The following is a 24,050-nucleotide window of genomic DNA, read 5'->3' as shown; positions in this document are numbered from 1 at the left end:
GCACGAGATCTGAGTCGTTGGACGGAAACAGGCTTCGGGACGAACCTCCTCTATCATCACATCCGTCTTCGTCTAGAAGCAGCTCGCCATTCTCATCCTCGAGCTCTTCTTCTGCTGCCTCATTTTTGTTCAGCGTGATGATGACCTCGGAAGGGTACACCTCAGACACATCCATGTCCTCGCCATTTTCTGATTCCGAGTCGGGAGTCGGAGTGAATTCAAACGAGGCTCCGAAAGTACCATTGGAGCCAGTAGAAGGGTTGCCTCTTATGATTACTTATGGACAAGAATCCTCCAGTAATGATGAATGGCATGTCGTTGGAGAAGCAAAGACGAGGAAAAATTCACCGTTCATCACCAAAGTATCGTCCTTGTTGTCACCAAGGCGTCTGGCTCGGCGACGTGCTGCAGCAAAAGAGGCAGCAGCATCTCTCCAATCGACTAAGCCTGATGAGGAAACGGTTGCGGTAGCGAAGGCGAAAGAGCATTCCGACGAGCTTCAGTCGAGACCTGGGCACATTGAAGGGATATTATCAGTGAAACGCACCTTCATTTGCTTCGAGGAGGAGCCCACAGATGAGTGTCTTTGTTATCATCCTGCTATGATGTCGAGAGAGGCTCCCTTCTGAGATCTGCTTGTCGGTCGTTGGTGACGATTTGTCATGCTGCTTGTATTCTATTGTTTTTCTCTCTCCTCCTACATACTGTCAGTCCTCTTGAATCCTCATGTCGATGCGTACGATGTGGCTGTCTCCCTTCCCGCCTGAGTGCGTTATTTCTGTACCCTTTCGAGTATATCAGCGTAGCTCCGCTATATACTCGCAAGTTCGAGAAGCTTTTCCTCAAGCGCTATGACGACCCTCTAGAATTTTTAACTCTGCGATATACAAAATGGCTAACATTTACGGGAATGAATAATGATTACGGTATGGTTCTGTTGTCAATGAAAGTGGTTCCATAAAGTGTGGAAGTCGAAGTAATCGAAGTAAAGTACCCTATAAAGTCGAAGTATCAACGACTGGAGTTTGACTTTTTCTGGTGTCACTAGATGCTACGCTACGATTTGTTCTTAATGCATGCGTTTGCGCTTCCCTTGATATCTGCAACTCTGCGTACGATCTCTGAACCACACCTATTTAGTGGAGCGGCTAGTGCAACATCTAAGACAGGATGCATAACACGATCCACGCTAGGGTTGGCTGCAGCTAAGTTCGTCTATCTTTCGTTAGTTCATTAAGAATATTCTTTTCAGTTGAAATTTCTCAGTCCCTCACGGTGAACATGATGCGCCTTCTTTCTTTCTTCTTCATTATTGGTTCAGTCGTAGCCGACTGGAACTACTGCCAGGATCTGTGTGAAGCGACTCCTGGTTGCAAGAACTATGGTTGGGGTTCTTACTGTAAGGGTAACGGTGTCTGTTTCGGTCTGCTCGATATGGGAGATGGTGATTATTGCTTTGAGCCCACCGATGGATACAACGGTGGCTACTGCAGCGACAAGGTTTACAGTCCCGTGTCCTGCCCAGTGGTTGATAAGACTTGTGAGGATCTTTGCGCGGAGACCCCCAAGTGCAAGAATTCTAAGTGGGGATCGTACTGCAAGAAGTATGTCGATCAGCCTGGTCCTTATGTGTGCTTCGGATTGTACCACTCCGACAAGCCGCATCTCTGCTATGAACCTTCTGAGGGTGACAAGTGTGATGAAACCTCACCCGTCTATTGCCCCTCAGAAATGGATTAGATTCGTCGTGTTTCTTATTAGTCGATGATGATATCGAATGGAGTTATCAGATGTCAGATTATCTATTGATCTCAGTAGTCTTTCACGTATGATATTGGGGTTGTGTGAATGAGAGATTAATGAAAGCTAGTTGGTGGTTGGTAATTTGTTCGCCGCGTAATTTTGTCATCAACACGATTGAAGATATGGCATATCATTTGAATATGTTCATCCGTAACGGGTACTTCCTCGTTGTTTTTGTGTGACACTGATTCCTGATGGTTGACTGCCAGTCGAATCAGGTGCGGGTTAAAGAGCGTAGTTTGACGGAAAGTTTGGAATTTAATATGTTGAGCTTGTCTGTGGATCCTAAAATGGATTGACGGATGAGAACGCAGAATTTCGGTGTCGTGCCCCGTCTTAATTCATGCAGCAGCTGCCCGTCCTCAGACGCCCACACCTTTATGACCGTACCACTCTCCCCAGCAGAGGTGATCTATCCAGAAGCATCTTCGATAGGATTGGCGAGTGGTTATGCCTCCCTCCATAGTGCCGCTGATGTTCAGTTGTAGGGCCGTGATCGCACTATTGTGAGCTCCTAGAATTGAACGGGAAGAGAGATGACTGCTCACTCCAGTAGATGTTTTCGTCGATGTATTTGGACGACTCAGGAATTGAACCTGGGCCGCGGGGTTCAGAGGGGAATAGTCGCTGTCTGACTTCCCATTACTCTAATTGCGATGCACTGTTCGTCAGGACAAGTACAGAGCCAGCACAGAGCCAAGTTAGTCTTGTTTCGTAGGTTGGGGTCAACCACCACCAGTAGGTAGCATGCCGATGACTGCTACTTCTCTCAAAATTGATGTAACAGAATCAGTTCCACGGATTGCGCCAATTCGTCCCGGTCAAATGTCCTTACGCTTCCACTACCCTTGTCTCGTCTTATTGTTTCGAATATCCTTATCATTCATTTGTTTCCGAATCATTCGTACTCATCAAGATTCGAGTTTTTTGACTGAGCTCGTTGAAGTGTGGAGTCGTTTTCATAGATGAGTTACCACGAGAGTTAACCTCTACAGCAACACAAATGGAGTCCAGACCCGCTCGAAACTGATATCATAGTGATCAAAACGACCAGAAAGGCCGAAAAATAAAACCCAGCATGTGTACATACACTTGAGATCATGAACACAGAGCGATCGTTCAAAATCTCATTCACCGGCAACAGCTCATCTCGAGGAGAGTGAGTATGAAAGAGATATTCTTAAGAGACACCACCTGCGAATGAGCTATCCAAGACCTTAAAGTCAGGAACGGGTTCACCGTCAAGCTATCAATGATAAGAATAATGAGATGACTCGGCCACAAACATTCCGGATCGAACGACAAATACACACCAGAGGAGTTTGATGCCTCAGCCCAGCATGACGATGCGAGGGAGTCTTAATAGAAGATTCGCATGCCATGTACTTCGTCGTTTAATAGCACTTATCACCCTTCTTCGTCGGATTAGGTAAGGGATCGGTCAAGCCTGTGCAAGTCAGAAGTGCAACATCGCAGTGATCCTTCACACACTTGAAGCACTTTCCACTCAGTGGGCTGAAGATGCAGGATCCAAGGCATGATTTAATAGTACACTCTCCAGCAGTAACGAAGCAACCGGAGCATTCGTGAGACAGGCCACATCCTTGCTCAAGGCAGGGGGCGATTTTTGAGGGTGTAAGCCCGGCGTCGGAACCACAGTTGAATAGATAGTTGGGAAATAAGCTGTTCGCCATCTTCGCTTTGTCCTCGTCGTTACAGGCATTGCTAGCCACAACGACAGTGATAACCAGGATGTTGACGATGCTGCGCATTCCGATGTTGAAAGGTTGCATTGATCGGGCGGCAAGACGAAGCTCGTGAACGCATACGCATTGGATGTTGGGACGCACAGTGTGCGTCGCGCACAAAGAGCGCGTGAAACGAATTGTTCATTGGAGAGGGATAAACGTCACTGAACCCACCGGGTCGGGAGAAGAATTCTCTCTGATAAAAACCCTCTATCTTTTTGGCCATCTTGTCATTCCCTGGGAATGTCAGAGCTTGCACCGGTATACAGAGTCAGTAAAACTACCCTTGGTTTCTGACTGTGGGTCCCTGCGTGGCGGGTGGGTGGCTCACGTGTAAATTCAATCGACACATCGCAACGATCGATCACATCTAGGAGAGTTGGTGGACTCTCTCGAGGATTATTGTTGGCACTCCCACCAACCCTGTCGGCCGCAGCTAAAGACTTGATAACTTTAGCACCAAGTATTATCTGATATCTGAATCTACCTTCGGGGATTCTGTTGCCAAAGTATCAATAGACGACCCGATCACGTCTTCGTGTACATCCGTGCGTGAGTCTGCGAGTGAATCTGTGCGTCACTTCCCCTTCAACTAGGGAGGGTTTGTACTCGACAGGAGAGACAATCGAAAGACTAGTGGATGGCTATAGCGTCCATTAAGCTCAATTAGGTTGCCAGAAAGTGCCACACCCCGCACGACATCCCGTCAACCTTCTGTTATTCTGTCTGAGTTTAGCACCAATACGCAGACACAACACTGCGGCATGAACCAGTATCATGGCTTCCTGCAGAACTGGCTTCGCCAATGCGTAATTTGCTGAACGCTTCAGGCTATAGGCGACAGCCTATGACAATTTGTCAACTGTCAAGCTTCGTGATAGGATTCAGAGTAACGGAGGGGGAACTCGAGTGTACTGCAGACAATATAACGAACAGAGGACTTCACTGAGAGGATATACTTCAATTTAACCCCGAGTTTTCCTTCATGACAAAGTTAAGCAAGATATCACTCCAATTGCGACCAACAGAATATTTCCTGGTATCGATTCCCTTCATTCACTGGGCAGGTATTCTATACGAACTGCCAGGATCCTTCACCAACATCTACTGGAGGAGCGGTCTTTGATGCCGTATTATCCATGTGGAAATCAGGCCTCGAAGCGATGAATTTTATAGCTTGTATCAGATGCATTGCTGTTGAGGTGGGCAATGAGAAGGAAGAAGACTGCTGCTAGCAGTTGAATAGTGAACCGGAGTGATTGACTAGACGACATCTAAATCTATCACCGCAGTACCAACAATGCTTCACATGGTGAAGTTGCATCCGCGATAGGCAGAATGCGGTGTCCCAACCATTATGAGCTCGAATGCAACGTGATATAGAGCCATAGATCACCTTCTCCAGAGCCTCCTGTCAATACTTCGACATCATCATCATCAAACTCACACTCATATCGCAAGCCGTTGTAGTGGAATACATAGGTCCTGTTGAGGTGCGTCTTAGAAAAGCACACCAACGGGTTTGGAGAGGGAAAAGTCAGAGCCCTATTTTTCCTAGGAAAAATATGGAAAAATGGAAATTTTGGAGGAAATTGGGAGAAAAGAGAGAAAATCTCAAGAAAACAGGCGAGAAATGAAGAGCGAGAGGTGATTAATCACTAATCAATGATTAGAGGCATAGAGACGTGACATAGTTCTGACAGAAATATAACTGAGACATTTGGGAGATTTAAACACTCGTAACGACGGAATCGATGGATCTCGTCGTTGGATCACAGCCTAAGATTCTTAGGCGCGCAGGAGTGTCCATCAAGAAAAATCGCAAGGTCATCCTTCGAAAGAAATATATCTCATTATGAGATCTACATCGCCCGACGAACTGAGGAACTCAACAGCGTCCTCGAGTTCGATGTGCGTTGTTAATCACAGCAATTACTTACTATCGACCAGAATTAAGCGAATTAGCGGATGAGCTACAGTCAGTAACGCGAGATTACTACTCACCAGAATTGTGCAAATTGGTGGAAATCGAGAGTCACCATTGGTGGTCCACCAATGTGAGAATACTAATCACCAGAATCGCGCAAATTAGCGGCCGAGCTAGGGTCACCAACGCGAGAATAAGTTCTCAATACAGGAATCCTAAGCTCGTCTTTCCTCAGCATACTCCGAAGTTGATAAATCGTTTAGTAGTTACTCTAAGAGTAATACTCTTAGTCTTCAGGTCATCATGTAGAATCTCGTAGGTTTTGCAGCTCTTCTTCCTCGGATAAGGTATTATCTCTCCCCCCCCCCATACCACTCACTTTCATACATATTACAGCAGGTGAAGCCATCAGGAAAGAACGCCATGCAGTTGCGCATGCATTTGCTGAGGGTCTGCGCTGCAACCCGCATTGTTCTTCGAGATCGAGGAAGATGCACCGGTCTCTGACATTTCATCAACTTCAACCACCTCCCTCACTTCAGGGGCCGGAGAAGACGAAGCACTTGAGCTGCCTGCTGGGTTGTGTGAAGACGTTGACGCGGGAATGGGTTCAGGAAAATCGAACCACTGTGCCCAGCGGAAGAAGGCCCATGCACCATCGCCTTGGTCCTAATGAAACAAACGTCCAGAAATCACTCCGTGAGAGATTCCATCCACCAGAAGGGTCGGCTCGGTGGATACGTCGGACCGTTGCGAGAGCTTCCACTTGACTATCACAGCTCCGAATGTGGCACCCTCTTCATCCCTGAGTGAGGCTCATCACTGAGTGGTTCCAGGAATTATGAGTCATAATAATAGAGCTAGCTGCCATAGCTAAGTTATCGAATGTATCATTATAATTGAATTCTGCGGTAACAGGCTATTGTCAGTAGCGCGATGCCATGCTGTGAATATCACCTCCCCGATCATCAAGGTCCCATACGATGGAATCTGCTGTCGCTGCTGCGAGATGCAGGTAGCGTCCCAAACTATCTCGTCGTTGAAATAACCCCCAGTAGCTCTCGGCCGGCAGCGTCGCCGAAATCTTGGAATGCTCGCCTGGCGAGAAGAGTAGCTGATAGCTCAATGAAGCAGATCATTCACCTTTGAAAGGTGACCTTCTCTTCTGGAGAAGTCAACCACGTGCTTGATTACGTCATCAGCGCTTATATCCAATTTCATAGTTTTTGAAGCCCAATGCCTCACGATTACTCCTTCAATGGAGATTCTTCATGTTGCGTTTCAGTGACTGCAGAGTCCAAGTGACCGCGGAGAGTGAAGGAACGCTTATAGTTCACCCCTTGAGCAGAGCTCCTCAAGACCGGCATAACTTCCGTCCAATATGCCATGCTGTACCCCCTGCGGAGTTCACCGGGAAGTGTGGAAGGCCAGTCGAACCTATTGGATCCATCCCCCTTGCTTGCGAATCGCTCCTTAGCGAAAAATTTCGTATTTTGCCTATTTTTCCTGCGGAAAAATAGGTTAACGTAGCGTATTGTACAGGAGCGTTAACGTATTATGAGAGTCCACATAAGAGGGGAGCTTCGGTGACAGTATTCATACCAGGGTTCATGGCCAAAGTCGACAAAACAGTGCCACTGGTGAGTTGGGTACCTCTAGCTAGCTGCCACTCTTCGCCTCTCCATCTCTGACTTGCTCTTATTGTGTACAGGTTAACAAAGAAGATGTTCTCCAGGCTTATCGGAGGCTCCCTACAAATGCCAAACAAGAACTACTCACTATCATCGATGCACAACTCGTCTCTCGAGTGAATGAAATACATAAGGTAACTTCGTGACAAGATCAGGCAGAGTGTATTTCGGAGCCTTCAGGAAGCGAAGAGAGATGACATTCTTTGCACGCGTCAGCAGCCTAAGTCTAAACGCCTCGTTGGCCTGTCAGCGTTCTACCTCTTCAACAGTACCAAACTGATGCAAGGGATTCTCGATCCTTCGGGAGCTCAAGGTAAGGTTCAAGGCATGGTCACGTCTCCCCTCGGACTAGTGCCTTTGCTCACCAGCTCTTGCCCATGATCGCAGCATCAAACCAGACGTGCTTCAGCCTAAGTATCACACAGTACTCAATGAGACGCTGCTCCCGGTAGGTCTTTTCGAGTGGTCTCTCTATGACCAAACTCCGGTGTCAGTTCATTCAAGATCGATGTGAAGATTTCCTTGCCAATGCTAAGAGGATGCGTTCAAGGATTGTACGGCGAACTGAGGTAGCGTTGCCTGGTCTACAGCAGACTTGACTACTCAGCCTCGGTGGAATGTATAATTTGCCCCTTATAACTTTGCGCTCTTCGACTCAGTTATGGTATCGTCTCACAGACTTTGCCATGGAGGACCCGAGGTATGTGTCTGTGGATGGCATTGTCGCTCAAGCTCTCGAGTTCGTAAGGCGCAGAGGCATTCATCGCATTGGTATGCGTTCTTTGTTCTCTTCTCAGCGTATATTGAGTGAGTACTATAGAGATAAGTTCGAGTCGATCCGGAGCAAATACTCGAAGGAGCCTTCCACACTCGGGGAAGGGTCACTGAGGAAATCTAATGGTTCGGTGTCCACCGCCTTTGAAGATCAGCGAAAACGAAAGCCACGACTGCGTCAGTCCGAGAGAGTACTCGAGCCTAAGGCAACGACTATCGCAGGACTTGAGAATAGACCTACCTTACCGCCGTTAGCTAGCACGAGATCTGAGTCGTTGAACGGAAACAGGCTTCGGGACGAATCTCCTTTATCATCGCATCCGTCCTCGTCCAGAACCAGCTCGCCGTTCTCATCCTCGAGCTCTTCTTCTGCTGCCTCATTTTTGTTCAGCGTGATGATGACCTCGGAAGGGTACACCTCAGACACATCCATGTCCTCGCCATTTTCTGATTCCGAGTCGGGAGTCGGAGTGAATTCAAACGAGGCTCCGAAAGTACCATTGGAGCCAGTAGAAGGGTCGCCTCTTATGATTACTTATGGACAAGAATCCTCCAGTAATGATGAATGGCATGTCGTTGGAGAAGCAAAGACGAGGAAAAATTCACCGATCATCACCAAAGTATCGTCCTTGTTGTCACCAAGGCGTCTGGCTCGGCGACGTGCTGCAGCAAAAGAGGCAGCAGCATCTCTCCAGTAGACTAAGCCTGATGAGGAAACGGTTGCGGTAGCGAAGGCAAAAGAGCATTCTGACGAGCTTCAGTCGAGTCCTGGGAACATTGAAGGGATATTATGAGTGAAACGCACCTTCATTTGCTTCGAGGAGGAGCCCACAGATGAGTGTCTTTGTTACCATCCTCCTATGCTTTCGAGAGAGGCTCCTTTCTGGGATCTGGTTGTCGGTCGTTGGTGACGATTTGTCATGCTGCTTGTATTCTATTGTTTTTCTCTCTCCTCCTACATACTGTCAGTCCTCTTGAATCCTCATGTCGATGCGTACGATGTGGTTGTCCCCCTTCCCGCCTGAGTGCGTTATTTCTGTACCCTTTCGAGTATATCAGCGTAGCTCCGCTATATACTCGCAAGTTCGAGAAGCTTTTCCTCAAGCGCTATGACGACCCTCTACAATTTTTAACTCTGCGATATACAAAATGGCTAACATTTACAGGAATGAATAATGATTACGGTGTGGTTCAGTTGTCAATGAAAGTGGTTCCATAAAGTGTGGAAGTCGAAGCAGTCGAAGTAAAGTACTCTATAAAGTCGAAATATCAACGACTGGAGTTTGGCTTTTTCTGGTGTCATTAGATGCTACGCTACAATTTGTTCTTAATGCATGCGTTTGCGCTTCCCTTGATATCTGCAACTCTGCGTACGCTCTCTGAACCACACCTATTTAGTGGAGCGGCTAGTGCAACACTTGAGACAGGATGCATAACACGATCCACGCTAGGGTTGGCTGCAGCTAAGTTCGTCTATCTTTCGTTAGTTCATTAAGAATATTCTTTTCAGTTGAAATTTCTCAGTCCCTGACCGGTGAACATGATGCGCCTTCTTTCTTTCTTCTTCATTATTGGTTCAGTCGTAGCCGACTGGAACTACTGCCAGGATCTGTGTGAAGCGACTCCTGGTTGCAAGAACTATGGTTGGGGTTCTTACTGTAAGGGTAACGGTGTCTGTTTCGGTCTGCTCGATATGGGAGATGGTGATTATTGCTTTGAGCCCACCGATGGATACAACGGTGGCTACTGCAGCGACAAAGTCTACAGTCCTGTGTCCTGCCCAGTGGTTGATAAGACTTGTGAGGATCTTTGCGCGGAGACCCCCAAGTGCAAGAATTCTAAGTGGGGATCGTACTGCAAGAAGTATGTCGATCAGCCTGGTCCTTATGTGTGCTTCGGATTGTACCACTCCGACAAGCCTCATCTCTGCTATGAACCTTCTGAGGGTGACAAGTGTGATGAGTCCTCACCTGTCTATTGCCCCTCAGAAATGGATTAGGTTCGTCGTGTTCCTTATTAGTCGATGATGATATCGAATGGAGTTATCAGATGTCAGATTATCTATTGATCTCAGTAGTCTTTCGAGTATGGTATTGGGGTTGTGTGATTGAGAGATTAATGAAAGCTAGTTGGTGGTTGATAATTTGTTCGCCGCGTAATTTTGTCATCAACACGATTGAAGATAAGGCATATCATTTGAATATGTTCATCCGTAACGGGTACTTCCTCGTTGTTTTTGTGTGACACTGATTCTTGATGGTTGACTGCCAGTCGAATCAGGTGCGGGTTGAAGAACGTAGTTTGACGGAAAGCTTGGAATTTCGTATGTTGAGCTTGTCTGTGGATCCTAAAATGGATTGACGGATGAGAACACAGAATTTCGGTGTCGTGCCCCGTCTTAATTCATGCAGCAGCTGCCCGTCCTCAGATGCCCACACCTTTATGACCGTACCACTCTCCCCAGCAGAGGCGACCTATCCAGAAGCATTCTCGATAGGATTGGCGAGTGGTTACGCCTCCCACCATAGTGTTGCTGACGTTCAGTTGTAGGGCCGTGATCGCACTATTGTGAGCTGCTAGAATTGAGCGGGAAGAGAGATGGGTGCTCACTCCAGTATATGTCCCCGTCGATCTATTTGGACGATTCAGGAATTGAACCTGAGCCGCGCGGTTCAGAGGGGAATAGTCGCTGTCTGACTTCCCATTACTCTGATTGCGCCACACTGTTCGTCAGGACAAGTACAGAGCCAGCACAGAGCCAAGCTATCCTGTGGTCTTGTTTCATGGGTTGGGGTCAACCACCACCAGTAGGCAGCATGCCGATGACACTTCGAGCAGAGCCAGTGCTGCTACTTCTTTCAAAATTGATGTAACAGAATCAGTGCCACGGATTGCGCCAATTCGTCCCGGTCAAATGTCCTTACGCTTCCACTACCCTTGTCTCGTCTTATTGTTCCGAATATCCTTATCATTCATTTGTTTCCGAATCACTCGTTCTCATCACGATTCGAATTTTCGACTGAGGTGTGGAGTCGTTTTCATATGAGTAACCACGAGAGTTAAGGTCTACAGCAACACAAGTGGACTCTAGACCCGCTCGAAACTGGTATCATAGTGATAAAAACGACCAGAAAGATGACCAGAAAGATCAACGGCCGAAAAATAAAAAGCCAGCATTCGGGAAAGTGAGTATGAAAAAGATATTCTGGAGAGACACCACCTGCAGATGAGCTATCCGAGACCTTTAAGTCAGGAACGGATTCACCGTCAAGCTATCAATGATAAGGATAATGAAATGACTCGGCCACAAACATTCCGGATCGAGCGACAAACACACACCAGAAGAGTTTGATGCCTCAGCTCAGCATGACGATGCAGCGGAGTCTTAGTAGAGAGTCCGCATGCCAAGTACTTCGTCGTTTAATAGCACTTATCACCCTTCTTCGTCGGATTAGGTAAGGGATGGGCCAAGCCCGTGCAAGTCTTAAGTTCAGCACCACAGTGTTCCTCCGCGCACGCCTGGCACTTTTTACCCAGTGGGCTGAACATGCAGGATGTAATGCATGATTTAATAGTACATGCTCCAACAGCAACGAAGCAATCGGCGCATTCGTGAGACAGGCCACAACCTTTCTCAAGGCAGGGGGCGATTTTTGAAGGTGTAAGCTTAGCATCGGAAGCACATTTGTAAAGATAGTTGGGGAATAAGTTGTTGGTCAGCTTCTCCTTGTCCTTATCGTTACAGGCATTGTTAGCCACAACGACAGTGATAAGCAGGATGTTGACGATGCTGCGCATTCCCATGTTGAAAAGTTGCATAGATTGGACGACAAGCGCATGAACGCATACGCACTGGATGTTGGGACGCAGACAAAGAGCGCGTGAAACGAACAAAGAGATAAACGTCACTGAACGCAGCAGGTCGGGAGAATAATTCTCTCTAATAAAGACCTTCTATCTTTCTGGACCATCCTGCCACTGCCGAGGAATATCAGAGCTCACGCCGGTATCTAGTGTTAGTAAGAACTACCCTTGGATTCTGATTGTGGGTCCCTGCGTGGGGGGTGGGTGGTTCACGTGTGAATGCAATCGACACATCGCGACGATCGATCACATCTAGGAGAGTTGGTGGACTCTCTCGAGGATTATTATTGGTACTTCCACCAGCCCCGTCGGCCGGAGCTAAAGACTTGATAGCTTCAGGACTAAGTATGATCTGATATCTGAATCTACCTTCGGGGATTCTGTTGCCAAAGTATCAATAGACGACCCGATCACGTCTTCGTGTACATCCGTGCGCGAGTCTGCGAGTGAATCTGTGCGTCACTTCCCTTCAACTAGGGAGGGTTTGTACTAGACAGGAGAAACAATCGAAAGCCTAATGGACGGCTATAGCGTCCATTAAGCTCAATTCGGTTGCCAGGAAGTGCCACGCCCCGCACGACATCCCGTCAACCTTCTGTTATTCTATCTGCGTTTAGCACCAAAACGCAGACACAACACTGTTATATGCTGTAATCAGGCATTACTAATGCCGCATTAGTCGAGCATTATGTCTCTGTAGCTGAATCACTCTGCGTGAACCATTGTGATCTTAGCATTTCTCCTCATCTATTTAGTGTAAGTAACTGAGAATGGTTATCCTTGCACTCTTGAAGTTATTTGTGCCCTTAAGCCATTAGCTATGCCCTTACACAGTTGCACGCATACACAAAGGCTTTTAAATGAAATATTTCAAACATTTCACGGAAAAAATTTCAGTGAAATATTTCACTTTTAGCGGATTTTTCGCTTTTTTGAGGGTTTGCGTCAGAAACTAGTGCTTGAGGCCTCTCATCATAGATCACGGGTGAAGTTGGCCCTATCAACAGCAATATTGTCCCCTTAGCAAAGGACAAGTGAAAAGGAAATGAGTAAAACGAGAAATTCCCGGTTGAAGTAGGGAATACTCCAGTCGTACCAACGGCATTGATCTTCCTATCCGATAGGACCTATTGCGTGCGCCATCAGCCTGATTGTACTACTAGGGCGTATCTTCTGGCGGCGATATAGTCAGCCCACCCGCAGGTATGGATCTTGTGAAGAACAAAATAGCCTTAGACAAGGTGTGTAAACTTTCGGTTATGGAGTGCTGAAATTCAATGTGATGGAATTTCAACGATCTTCGTCTCCATTGTCGACACGTTGTGACATTGATCTTCGTCTCCATTGTGATACTTCTGGAGTCAAAGAATACGGCGGCTGAGAAAGGCCTGGTCTCACCATACTCACGATAGCGGAGAGGATAGACAGCGGAGTACGATCGAACTTATCAACGCGGCACCCATACGCGAGTAGGAACTCATTCAAACGAGCATAGAATTGATCGAGCACTCGTCTTCGGGGACGTTCAGTGAAATACTGTGCAGCTGCACGACGGTTAGACGAAATCGAACACCTCCTGCTTTTCTGGTGCTCAAGCTGAGGTATAGGGGACCTAGAGGTTGGGAGTACTGCATCCTCCTCGGGCAAGGACTCCGGGTCGCTGTCGCACTCTCGACATACGATTCTCAAATTGGCCACGTCATGCTTGTCCGTGGAGCAAGACTCTCGCACCAGTAGAGCATCCTCGTCCTCCCGGGGGCTACGGTGAGTGTGATCGGTATATCGCGCCGAGCGCTCATGATGAGCGGCTCATTCGACTGTTCCATGGCTGAGCCCTCACTCACGTGCCTACTCGGCAAAATCGGCCGCCTCTTCCCTTCCAAAACCCTGGTATCATCCAAACGGCACTCTTCAAGGTGCATTGTAGCCCGGAATGAACTGAAGTACCCTCTCACGAATTCGTCGCAGGATCGCAACTGTAGGCTCCACTCGAAGATACCGAGAAATACTTCCACGAATCTGGCCCTTTACGCCTCTTCTCTATCGTACTACATTTGATCACAAGAGTTTATCCCAATCACCAACTCCAGTGCATCATTGGAAAGCTCGAACTTCGAGCTTCGAAATAGGCCCCCGTATTCCAAAATCGCTTTGATCTACCGGGATGCTTGATGGTGCGTGAAAACACTTCAGGCGGCTTACACTGAGAGATTTCCACTAACCCCTAAAGATTGGCGTCGCCAAACCCATTAGATTCGCCAATTTGGCGGATCTTAAGATTAAGACTCTAATCTCACAAACTTGAAAACTCAAAGAAGAAACTAACCTCGGAAGTAAGATCAAGCTAGAGCTATTGGTTCTGAACTAAGCAACTTTTGGGAAACTTATAGGGGAGAGCAAAAGTTGTGCGTATTTTTCCAAAATCAAGTGAAACACGAATCGAGAAAAATGTTTCAGAACTTCATTAACCGGGGATCGTGCTCACGGCCCGTGAGTCACGGAGTTTGGGGGACGCGATTATCTACTTCGGCGAAGCGTTGTTATGTACTCCGCATTCCCGCAATCTAGGGCCGGAGCAGAGCAAGCCAATTGGGCCTTACCGCAATCTCAGATGAGTCCTGGAAGGCGTGGGTTAGTGGTTCCACCAAGTGGAACGAACTAACGCGGCGTTAGTAACGCCCTTGCTCACCTTGCTCAAAAAAACTAACGTTAGATCATAAATGTTCCCAAATTGAGGGCGAGTCCGATGGGCTTGGGTAAACTAACCGGTTCTCATCCTTGAGTGAGACTATCTGGACGACGACGATAGCGATGTGGACGTTTGAAGGAATCTTCTGATGAGCCTCTCGAGTTGCCTCCTCGAGAAGACGATCCTCCGGCTTCCGAGCCTGAGTATGGCGTCAATGAGCCATTCACTGTCTTCGAGGGGAACATCTTCGACGTCGTTTCGATGATCATACCTGAAATCGAAACCTCATTATCGATTGGTCAACGGCTGTATCGAGGAGCTCAAGACAAAGCGGAAGACTTGCTACTTGGAATGTCGTAGGACGGTGTCATCTCGGAACGAGGGACGGGAAGCATCGAAGGGTGCGAACTCGAACTGCCAAGCCAGATTGGCGGCTCTGGCCTGCCTTCATCTGTCATCTGAGGAGGATCAAGGTTCGGCAAAATGGACCCTTATGTCATATGTATCCACTGCGAGGAGTTACGGCCACCAATGAGGACTGGAGAGAGCACTCACATTTTCCGGGCACTGAAGATTGCAGAAGTGCGAGGATCCCTCCAGATATTCTCGATGACTGGCAAATTTGGCTCGCTGAACAGCCATGCATACCTACAGCACAGTTGAAGACGAAGTCTCGCCAGAAGTGTATTGATGGACAATACTCAACCACTTCCATAGAGTTCATCACGCAGAAGGGACTCGATAACTTCGAGGCTGTGAGGTCTGCACTGCGCTCAATAAAAAAATCGAGAGAGTGTGGGTTGAGTGTGGAAGCATTCACGAGAGAGCTGCGTGAGTTGGCTTGTGACGCAGCAGAGCTCGAGGGACGAGTTGCAGACATCATACGTAGCATTGATGCTGTCGAAGCAGGTAGTGGTTCCTGAAAAATCCAACTGCTATACAGCAATTCTAGAACAGTTAAACGCAGAACAGCTCTATGAGGATTCCCTTAGATTAGTCCGAAAAGAACAATTCATGCGCTGATTTCAGATTGCGATAACCGCCTGAATTATCGAATTTCGAGAAGGTAGGCAGACTGTCTAAGGCAATTCAATATTCAATGAAAAATCAGCATCAGGTTCTCGAGTTCTTTACCGTTTGAAGGTAGGTAAGTGAAAGAGGTCCCTATTAAACACGGTCTTCCGGTCCCTCGCGGATAAAAGATTTGCACCGTCAATTACCAGTCGACGTTTCCAGATTTTGTGAAATCCTTGAGAGAATACCTGAGAGAATACCTGCATATTACGATGATCACAATACGAACAATGCGTCATTATGATGATCCTCGTACTCTCAAGGTCTCGCATACTGTTGCCGTCATACATGGAGCCGATAAAGATGATTGAAAGTCACCCAAACGCAGTTTTGAAATAAATTGAGAAATATTTTGATTTTTCAGAAGAATTCAGTAATATTTCAGGTGAAATATTTTACGGTGTGGCGGCTCCTTACTTCAGCCACCCTGTCGGCGACACACCCAACGTTGGAGTGCGCTGGTGACAGGAAACGGCACGAAAGTTGATCGCCTGTGAGCTGTCTCTTTTGTTCGTCCCTTTTACTCGTAACTAGCGTTAGCCTTCTATCTCCAGCTTCTGATGGACACTCAGTCCTTATCTGTCGGCGGCGGTTGAGTTGCAACCAGTTAATGGAGGGTTTGGGCCAACCGACACGGCACAGTATCATAACCTCCTGCAGAATTGGCTCTGTCACACGGATAATTTGCTGGATACTCCAGGCTATAGGCAACAGCCTATGCAAATTTGTCAACTGTCAAGTTTCGTGATAGGATTCAGAGTAACGGAGGGGGAACTCAAGTGTACTGCAGACAATATTACGAACAGAGGACTTCACTGAGAGGATATACTTCAACTTAACTCCGAGTTTTCTTCATGACAAAGTAAAGCAAGATATCACTCCAATTGCAACCAACAGAATATTTCCTAGTATCGATTTCCTTCATTCACTGGGCAGATATTCTATACGACCTGCCAGGGTCCTTCACCAACATCTACTGGAGGATCGGTCTTTGATGCCGTATTATCCATGTGGAAATCAGGTCTCGAAGCGAAGAATGTTATAGCTTGTATCAGATGCATTGCTGTTGAGGTGGGCACTGAGAAGGAAGGAGACTGCTGCTAGCAATTAAATAGTGAACCGGAGTGATTGACTAGACGACATCTAAGTCTATCACCGCAGCACCAACAATGCTTCACATGGTGAAGTTGCATCCGCGATAGGCAGAATGCAGTGTCCCAACCATCACGAGCTCGAATGCAAAGTGATATAAAGCCATAGCTCACCTTCTCCAGAACCTCCTGTCAATACTTCGACATCATCATCATCAAACTCACACTCATATCGCAAGCCGTTGTAGTGGAATACATAGATCCTGTTGAGGTGCGTCTTAGAAAAGCACACCAACGGGCCTGGAGAGGGAACACAGTCAGAGCCCGCCAGAATGAGCAACAATCCCACCGCTGATAGGCACGCTCTCCCCAACGTTCGCTTTCACCAGTCCCCCTGATACGGCACGGAGATCTACGGATGTCTTTCCAGTAGCAGGATCAATATCAGGGAGATGGAACTGGGCGACGGACCGCGCTGATTTAAAGTACCTGGGAGAAAGAACCATTCCTCTCGCATATAGTCCAAAACGACAAAGTAGACATACTCTCTCTAAACTTGAGTGAGTAGCGTATAAATTGAACAACTCAGTGCAGTGACACCTACCCTATCGGCAACGTGTTCGCGAGGGACTGCTTCGCGGCCTGGGTCTGCTCCGGCGTGCCGCCTCGTAATTGGAGAAGTGTGGTCGTATGCTGCTCTACATAGTTTACAGCAGACGTAGCATAAGATAGTAGGGTTGACGAAAGCGACCTGCAACAAATATAGAACCTTGATAAGATGGACTCCAATGGAGTCACTCCATCATACGCAGCCGTAGTCGAGCTAGACCGAGGTCTTGAAGGTGGTGGCGAGCCTTCGGGTGGCGTCGGCCCTAACGTCACTGGCAGCTGCGAACCTAGTCGGATTCGCAGGCCGGTACTGCTTGGTAGTTAACATACCTTGGGAGCCACTACCAGAGCGTCTGTGGCGAGCAGATGCCAAACGGAAAACATGCACTGTGTTAGAACTCGAAGACGAGACAAGGTATTGGTCATCGTCTCCTGTAGCAATACTCTACATGGGACATCTAATTAGACGCTTAGCTGACTCACTGAAACTAAGGCAACATATGAGGGTGTTTGTCGTGCCCCGTCTTAATTCATGCAGCAGCTGCCCGTCCTCAGACGCCCACACCTTTATGACCGTACCACTCTCCCCAGCAGAGGCGACCTATCCAGAAGCATCTTCGATAGGATTGGCGAGTGGTTACGCCTCCCACCATAGTGCCGCTGACGTTCAGTTGTAGGGCCGTGATCGCACTATTGTGAGCTCCTAGAATTGAGTGGGAAGAGAGATGGGTGCTCACTCCAGAAGATGCCCCCGTCGATCCATTTGGACGACCCAGGAATTGAACCTGGGCCGCGGGTTCAGAAGAAATACTAGGTGTCAGACTTCCCATTACTCTAATTCCGCCGCGCTGTTGGTCAGGGCAACACATAACCGTCTCCCGGTGTACATCACAGTTGAGAGTACAGACGCCTCTGCTGTTACCATGAGTATCCAAATGCAACATAACGTCCAATTCAGGAAGGCTGTAGACGTATATCTGATGAAAAAACCGGGAAATCGCCAGCAGGAGGCACACTAAAGGTAAGCCCCACCTTATATTCTGTCACCACGGCAATAACATCCCGCCTCATCTGTACACTTAGAACCTCAGGTCTAGAGCACAAGGCATGCGGCGCCGTGCCAGTCTTGTCATCCCACAGTAGAACCTACTAGGGAGCATGATCCGTGCAGGGGCCATAGACCCCAACTCTAGTTGGCTCCGCAGCGCTGACTATCGCCCGAATGTTAGTCTTATACAGCATCACAGCCACAGCCACTGGCGCCGACATCAACCTTCGACGGAATTCGACAAAGTTATCCTGCTGAGCTTGCGAGTACAAGAAGAAGGTACCTACAACAACGATAATACTCAATAAGCTCTAATAGATGGCTTACGGAAGTCCTTAGTCGTCGCCACACAAAGCCCACTATGGTCCTGATTGAGGGCCATGCTCATCAGGTAGACCGGAGGTGCTCCAGGCTCCTGTGTCTGCTTGCCTGTACTCCCACTAGAGGCCATGGAGGCAGTCTGCTGCTGCTGCTGCTGACTCACAGCAGATGGTACCGGCGATGAGCGGCCTGAACTACGAGAAGGAGTTGACGAGGCTTCGCTCGACGACATTCTCTCTGAACCGACAGAATCTACTTCCACCAATGAGCCCTGCGACTTGAACATGCAGGAACATGCTCCACTCGAAATTCACACAACCACAGCGAGACTCACTTTGTGACTCACTAACCCAACACGAAATGGCACATAGTCACCGTATTGAAAGCAACATATAACTATCTAGTAGCCTTCACTAATAATGATAAGGTGCCTCCTCCCTCGACTGCAATGATCATTCCATCTTAGTGTTCCGTATATCATTCACGGGCTCCTCCGAGGCCTCGCTACCCGCGGCATCGTCACCAGCCTTCGCCTTAATCTCGCTACCACCTGTTGCCACCTTGAAGCGACTTGCACCACTTGCCAGCGCAGTCAGCACCTACACAAGACACTACCAACAACAGCATGAGCCATACAAACTACCTCTTCACTGTCATCAAGCTTCTCCAAAACCTCAGGGAAATGCTCGGTCAAGAACGCCTTCATCCGCTCAGTCGCAGTGAGATGCCAGTTAGGAACCAGCTTCTGTATAGCATTCCACTTAAGACCCCGGTTGATCTGCTGCTCATGCTGTAGCCGAGCATAGGCTCTCGCCACCTTAGTCTGCATAGAGAATAAAAATCAATAACCCCTACGCAGCCACACCACCCACCTGAGTCGTCGCATCGCCTTCCGCCAACTCAAAGGCGAAAAACTCTCCCCATAGGTCACCATTGTTAGAGCTTATACTAGTAGCATTTTGATACCATTTCCGAGCCTTCGCAATCATCCCTGAACACCCATATGTACAACTTGAAGCGACCAACCACCGACACTACCCTTATCCTTCCAGAAGAACTTCGCCACTGCCATCACCGCATGTACGTCGTTCTCACAGTGCTTCAATGCATCAACCGTCTTAGCGTGGCGAGTCTCCTTAGGTTCCAACTCCACAGCCTTGGCCCACAGTAGTCCCGACCTCGGGCACTGTTGCAGTGCCCTATTCAGCATATGACGAGCCTGAGCACGCGTGTCCTCCAGTTCGATAGACTTCAACCAGAGCTCATCGAGATGAGGATGTTGCTTCGCTGCCGCCCCCAACGTCGCCTGAGCAGCTCCCACCGCACCCGCAGCTTCCGTGATGGTGGAGTTCCGCAGACGGCCACGCTCCAGTATACTGCGTGCCAAGGGTAACTTGTTCATCTTGGCGGCCACATCAGCAGCTACTATCCACAGATGAACACTGCGGGGACACTTCTCGAGACCATCCGAAGACCATCGCTCCGCCTCTTTCAAATCACCACTTTCCATATTAATATGAGCTCCAATCATATACAGCTTAGCAAAATGTGGGTACTGTACGATCGCGTCCTTACACAAGGCCAGAGCCTGGAGTAGAGGAAAGAGCATACACGCATGGCTCAGCATAGGTAACCCCTCCCCACTCTACCTGATTTGTATGGCCCGACTCCCTCTCAACTTGAATGCTTTGCATCCATATACGTTCACAAGGTTCCTTCGAGAACTCAGCTTGCCTCCGAGCTGCAGCCAGCAACTGCCTAGCCCGTTGTATTTCCCCATTGCTGACCTACATCAAACACGTTCTCCTAAATCCCCTACCCTACGACACAGTACCTCAATCTTAGCTGCAGCCAGATGAACGTCTTCACTGCTAGACCCGACAGCCTGAGCTGCCTGCTGTAGAATAGCTCTAGCTCCATCGACGTCGCCACGCAGCCATTTCTGCTTGGCCGAGATCAACCACAACTGCGGCGCCAACGGGCAAGCTTCCACAGCAGCTGCCAAGACCTGAACGACAATACGAACGGAGCGATGGATAATCTGGGCCTCCCACCTTGTCCATTTGGGCTGCAGTGCCATGCCTAGCTTCCAGCTGAGCCCAACGCTTCCAAAGGCCCTTCTTAGTCGGGAACTTAGCCGTAGCACTAGCATAAAGTGCTCGTGCTGTGTGTGGTCTATGGCGCGACAGGGCTGCATCAGCATCTGCCACCCATTCACGTTTGCAAGCCTGATCAATGAACGCATCAAGCAACAAGCATTCATTTACAAGCATCGACGCTCGCGATTTCAGCCCTGCAGCAATTCAGCTATCCTCAAAAACCTCGACCACAAGTGCCCATCGGGACTACCTTGGAATCAGTCATATCCATGTTGGTGTCAATAGTGAGATCCACCAGGGCATCAGTAGTAGCGGTATAACCCAGATTCTCCGAGTCCTCGGCCATCTGCAGCCACTGACGCCTATCAATCTTCACTCCATTAGCCCTCAGAGAGTCCATGGCTCGTTGTATGATCTTCCTAATCCCCGACGTGTTACCACTACTCTCTTGCAGCCGAGCCGCAGTGACCCAAATGAGTGCACTAGTAGGGACGTTCTTGCGAGCTTGATTCAACACCTACCCGTGTCACCATCAGTGTCACCCACCGCCCAGCCCATTACCTTCTGAGCCTCATGATATTCACTAAGTCTTGCCAACGCCAGCCACAACTCTTCACTCTTAGGGCAGCACTCAGTGGCCCGTCTTAGAAGTATCTTAGCATCAGCTGGCTTCTCCAAAGACACCGCCATCTTCCACAACTGCACACTCGAAGGGACCTTTTCCAGGGCCTTCCGCAGCACTTGCCTCTTGGCCCCAACCGAAGTCTGATGGAGACGATCGTCCCACCGCCCGCTCAAATTCCCATCGGCCCCACCTCGCGATTAGCAGCGTCGATCCAGATCTTCGTAGACCTCGGAAGCTCTCTTACTGCTTTGGCGAGCACAGCCTTGGCGTTCTCAGGCTTCTCAAGCCTCGCAGCCTAACAGCGCTCAATATCCCATCTTATCGAAGGCTTATCACAGACCACTACCTCCAACCAAAGGTCCTCGCTCTTCGGACAGTGCTGCACACCCTTAGCCACCAGCTCTCTAGCCTGCCCGAGATTGCCCGTCATCTCCTCCAGTCGAGCTGCTGCAATCCAACCCGCTGCATGATGAGGGTTGCTACGAGTCACCGACTTGAACAACAATCTGGGAAGAGGGATAAGGGTCCCCGAGAATCCACAAGGGCACTACTACCTGGCCTTCTTCACTTCGTTAACATCAGTATCCACACCAACGCCAGCAGCGGCTCCAATACGTGATGCTGCAGCTAGATCAGTGAGATATCCCTTAGGGTCCATCACTGACTGGCCCGTTATGGAGTCTTGCAGCTTATCCAACTGCACAGCGAGAACAGCAGCCTTGGCTTGGCCCAATTCATTCACACTGCCAGCCGCTCCCCCTCCAACAGCAGGAGTTGAGAGACCCAGCGGAGTGGAGAGCCCCATGGGAGTAGCCATACCCATAGGAGTACTAAGGCCACCAACACCCATTGGGGTAGCGAGACCACCCATTCCTAATGGCGTTGACATGCCCATAGGGGTAGAAAGACCACCACCGAAGCCCATTGGAGTGGACAGGCCTAGGCCCATTGGAGTCGATAACCCCATGCCGATAGGAGTTGACAAGCCTCCCGTACCAAAACCTGAGGAGGTCAAGTGTGACACGCTGCCAAGCAAGTAGAGTAGTGTCACCCATAGGAGTGGACATTCCCGTCATAGGCGTCGACATGCCGCCACTTTGTTCTGTCGTCCCAAACGTTCCTGCACTTCTGGCGGACAGCAGCATCGAGTCTGACGCTGCCGCCAGGGTCTCACGACGCCGCTTCTTGGTCTGACATCCGATGGAGTTCTTATCCCATTACTCCCTACCCCTCGGGAGTACCTTCAAATGCTCCTGAGCCTCCGGAATAGCATCCCACTCCTCTGCGGAGACCTTCGCAAGGTCACGCTTAAAGGGCAATAGCTGCTGCGATATAGTAGGACGCTCGTCTCTCATCTTCAAAAGTTCATCGCGCATTCGTTCTTCTCGCCACTAAGACCATCGTGATGATCCAATACACTGAGAGCCCCCAAGTAATACCTTCTTCCTTTTCTCATCGAGCCTCTCATCGACTTGCTCGTACATCTCATCAGCCTCCTTATCGTCTTCGTCATACACCGTATTCTGGAAGAGCGAGCCGCCGTACCTACATGTGGCGAGCCGCTGCAGCAACGAGGGTGCTGGGAATACTACCCAGCGAACTCATCGAAGTTGCTGTCCCCCAAGTCCTGATTTTCCTCATCTTGTATTGGCGTTATCTCGCTACTACTGGCATCATCACGACTAACACCTCCAGTGAACCCGGTAGCCCCTCGTCCGCGTCCAGGGATGTATCCTGGCGGAGGCGCTCCCCACTTCCCGTGGATCGAATGCTGGGCACCCCCAGCCGTCGAGTCCCTAGCCAACTTGCTTTTCTGGAAGGCCCTGCTATGGGACCCGAGAGTGCCAGGAGCGATGGGTGGGAACTGCGGGAGTCCGGCGAACTCCGCTCGAGTGGCAACGTGGAAGCCACCAGCACCTCGACCCTTTCCCGCGGTATAGCCTGGTGGAGGCGGGTACCCGGCAGCTCCTGTGAGGCCCTGTCGAGTTGCAGGATTCTGCCCAGGGAGCAAAGACATTTTGGGTGATGTTCAATGTACTCAACTCCGCGAATAGATTACCTGGGCGCGCGCGATATACAATGCCTCTTCAGGGGGCGTAACAGGTTTCGCCAACTCGGATTTCGCCAAGTAACCACCGCACAGATTTCATTTGCCAAACACCAAGACAAGCGGTCAAATACGGAATATTACGCTGATAACACCGGGTCGGCGTTTTCGATACTGGACTAGAAAACGGCGGAGTTCTTGGTGAAAGAACGATTTGGTTGGCGGCGGAAAAATGGTTGGTATAACACCTACGTAGGAAGGAATTCAGCAACTCTTGCTGAATACTGATTTCCGCGACTTGGCATGATTCATGAGTATACGGGTTTTGCCTAGTCGTCGGAAGACACAGATTATACCAACATTCAAGAAATTGTGCAACCAGCGGAGCGAAGTGTAAATAAATTGTTATAAACAATTTATGGACCAATTGTTAGTCTTGTGAAGTTTATAATATAAACATGTCATCACTCTGTTTCCATCCCATGTTTCACTGTTTTTATTCATCCTTAATGGGTCGTGTAACGTTACTGAGTCCGATTTAGTATCTAACAGTCTTGAGTTTATGGAGTTGATGGATAACAAATATGGTGAGGTTAGTTCTGTGCCGAACTACGATAGTTCGTCTGTCTCACCACAGCCT

The 24,050-nt window shown here is 48.9% G+C and overlaps 7 protein-coding genes across 7 annotated transcripts in view; 4 read left to right on the top strand and 3 right to left on the bottom strand.

Annotated features, from left to right (window-relative positions):
• The first annotated feature begins 84 nt into the window (after nucleotides 1–84).
• Nucleotides 85–889, top strand: Pmar_PMAR013714 (hypothetical protein). Its single transcript, XM_002765602.1, has one exon. It carries the CDS (start codon nucleotides 138–140, stop codon nucleotides 627–629), a length of 492 nt encoding a protein of 163 aa, XP_002765648.1. The 5' UTR covers nucleotides 85–137; the 3' UTR covers nucleotides 630–889.
• A 392-nt stretch (nucleotides 890–1,281) lies between these two features.
• On the top strand, nucleotides 1,282–1,740 carry Pmar_PMAR013713 (hypothetical protein; the record flags this gene model as incomplete). Its single annotated transcript, XM_002765601.1, has 1 exon — nucleotides 1,282–1,740. The coding sequence occupies one exon, from the start codon at nucleotides 1,282–1,284 to the stop codon at nucleotides 1,738–1,740; it is 459 nt and encodes a 152-aa protein (XP_002765647.1).
• A 5,348-nt stretch (nucleotides 1,741–7,088) lies between these two features.
• Pmar_PMAR013712 (hypothetical protein) lies at nucleotides 7,089–9,942 on the top strand (the record flags this gene model as incomplete). The annotated part of the gene is made up of 7 exons (XM_002765600.1): nucleotides 7,089–7,118; nucleotides 7,190–7,303; nucleotides 7,350–7,482; nucleotides 7,538–7,617; nucleotides 7,664–7,738; nucleotides 7,829–7,940; nucleotides 9,524–9,942. The coding sequence occupies 7 exons, from the start codon at nucleotides 7,089–7,091 to the stop codon at nucleotides 9,940–9,942; spliced, it is 963 nt and encodes a 320-aa protein (XP_002765646.1).
• Nucleotides 9,943–11,037: 1,095 nt separating this feature from the next.
• Nucleotides 11,038–11,762, bottom strand: Pmar_PMAR013711 (hypothetical protein; the record flags this gene model as incomplete). The annotated part of the gene is made up of 1 exon (XM_002765599.1): nucleotides 11,038–11,762. One exon carries the CDS (start codon nucleotides 11,760–11,762, stop codon nucleotides 11,364–11,366), a length of 399 nt encoding a protein of 132 aa, XP_002765645.1. The 3' UTR covers nucleotides 11,038–11,363.
• Nucleotides 11,763–17,484: 5,722 nt separating this feature from the next.
• On the bottom strand, nucleotides 17,485–18,769 carry Pmar_PMAR013710 (WD repeat domain phosphoinositide-interacting protein, putative; the record flags this gene model as incomplete). The annotated part of the gene is made up of 5 exons (XM_002765598.1): nucleotides 17,485–17,715; nucleotides 18,104–18,247; nucleotides 18,303–18,416; nucleotides 18,459–18,601; nucleotides 18,646–18,769. 5 exons carry the CDS (start codon nucleotides 18,767–18,769, stop codon nucleotides 17,485–17,487), a joined length of 756 nt encoding a protein of 251 aa, XP_002765644.1.
• Nucleotides 18,770–19,030: 261 nt separating this feature from the next.
• Pmar_PMAR013709 (pre-mRNA splicing factor, putative) lies at nucleotides 19,031–23,401 on the bottom strand. The gene is made up of 16 exons (XM_002765597.1): nucleotides 22,956–23,401; nucleotides 22,803–22,908; nucleotides 22,605–22,754; nucleotides 22,415–22,553; nucleotides 21,918–22,365; nucleotides 21,710–21,869; nucleotides 21,554–21,658; nucleotides 21,300–21,503; nucleotides 20,989–21,255; nucleotides 20,694–20,867; nucleotides 20,474–20,647; nucleotides 20,289–20,426; nucleotides 19,678–20,227; nucleotides 19,512–19,630; nucleotides 19,283–19,462; nucleotides 19,031–19,238 (listed from the first exon to the last, which is right to left on the bottom strand). Exons 1-16 carry the CDS (start codon nucleotides 23,378–23,380, stop codon nucleotides 19,092–19,094), a joined length of 3,486 nt encoding a protein of 1,161 aa, XP_002765643.1. The 5' UTR covers nucleotides 23,381–23,401; the 3' UTR covers nucleotides 19,031–19,091.
• Nucleotides 23,402–23,994: 593 nt separating this feature from the next.
• Pmar_PMAR013708 (DEAD box RNA helicase, putative) overlaps nucleotides 23,995–24,050 on the top strand; it is a gene marked incomplete at both ends in the record, with an annotated part of 1,744 nt that continues 1,688 nt past the window's right edge. Inside the window, one exon of the mRNA XM_002765596.1 lies at nucleotides 23,995–24,050. Within this exon, the coding sequence (XP_002765642.1) occupies nucleotides 23,995–24,050 (56 nt within the window).

This window comes from Perkinsus marinus, assembly GCF_000006405.1.
Source record: "Perkinsus marinus ATCC 50983 genomic scaffold scf_1104296975428, whole genome shotgun sequence".
In the NCBI taxonomy this organism is placed as follows: domain Eukaryota; phylum Perkinsozoa; order Perkinsida; family Perkinsidae; genus Perkinsus; species Perkinsus marinus.
This window is presented reverse-complemented; position numbering and strand designations above follow the sequence as displayed.

Bases quoted from the DNA above. Each gene is read 5' to 3' on its own strand.
- Pmar_PMAR013714 (XM_002765602.1), top strand. From the start codon at position 138: ATGATGACCTCGGAAGGGTACACCTCAGACACATCCATGTCCTCGCCA.
- Pmar_PMAR013709 (XM_002765597.1), bottom strand. From the start codon at position 23,380: ATGTCTTTGCTCCCTGGGCAGAATCCTGCAACTCGACAGGGCCTCACA. The intron at 22,755-22,802 runs GTATTACTTGGG...CGATGGTCTTAG, and splicing joins TCGATGAGAAAAGGAAGAAG to TGGCGAGAAGAACGAATGCG. The intron at 21,504-21,553 runs GTGGGGCCGATG...CGTCTCCATCAG, and splicing joins TCGACGCTGCTAATCGCGAG to ACTTCGGTTGGGGCCAAGAG.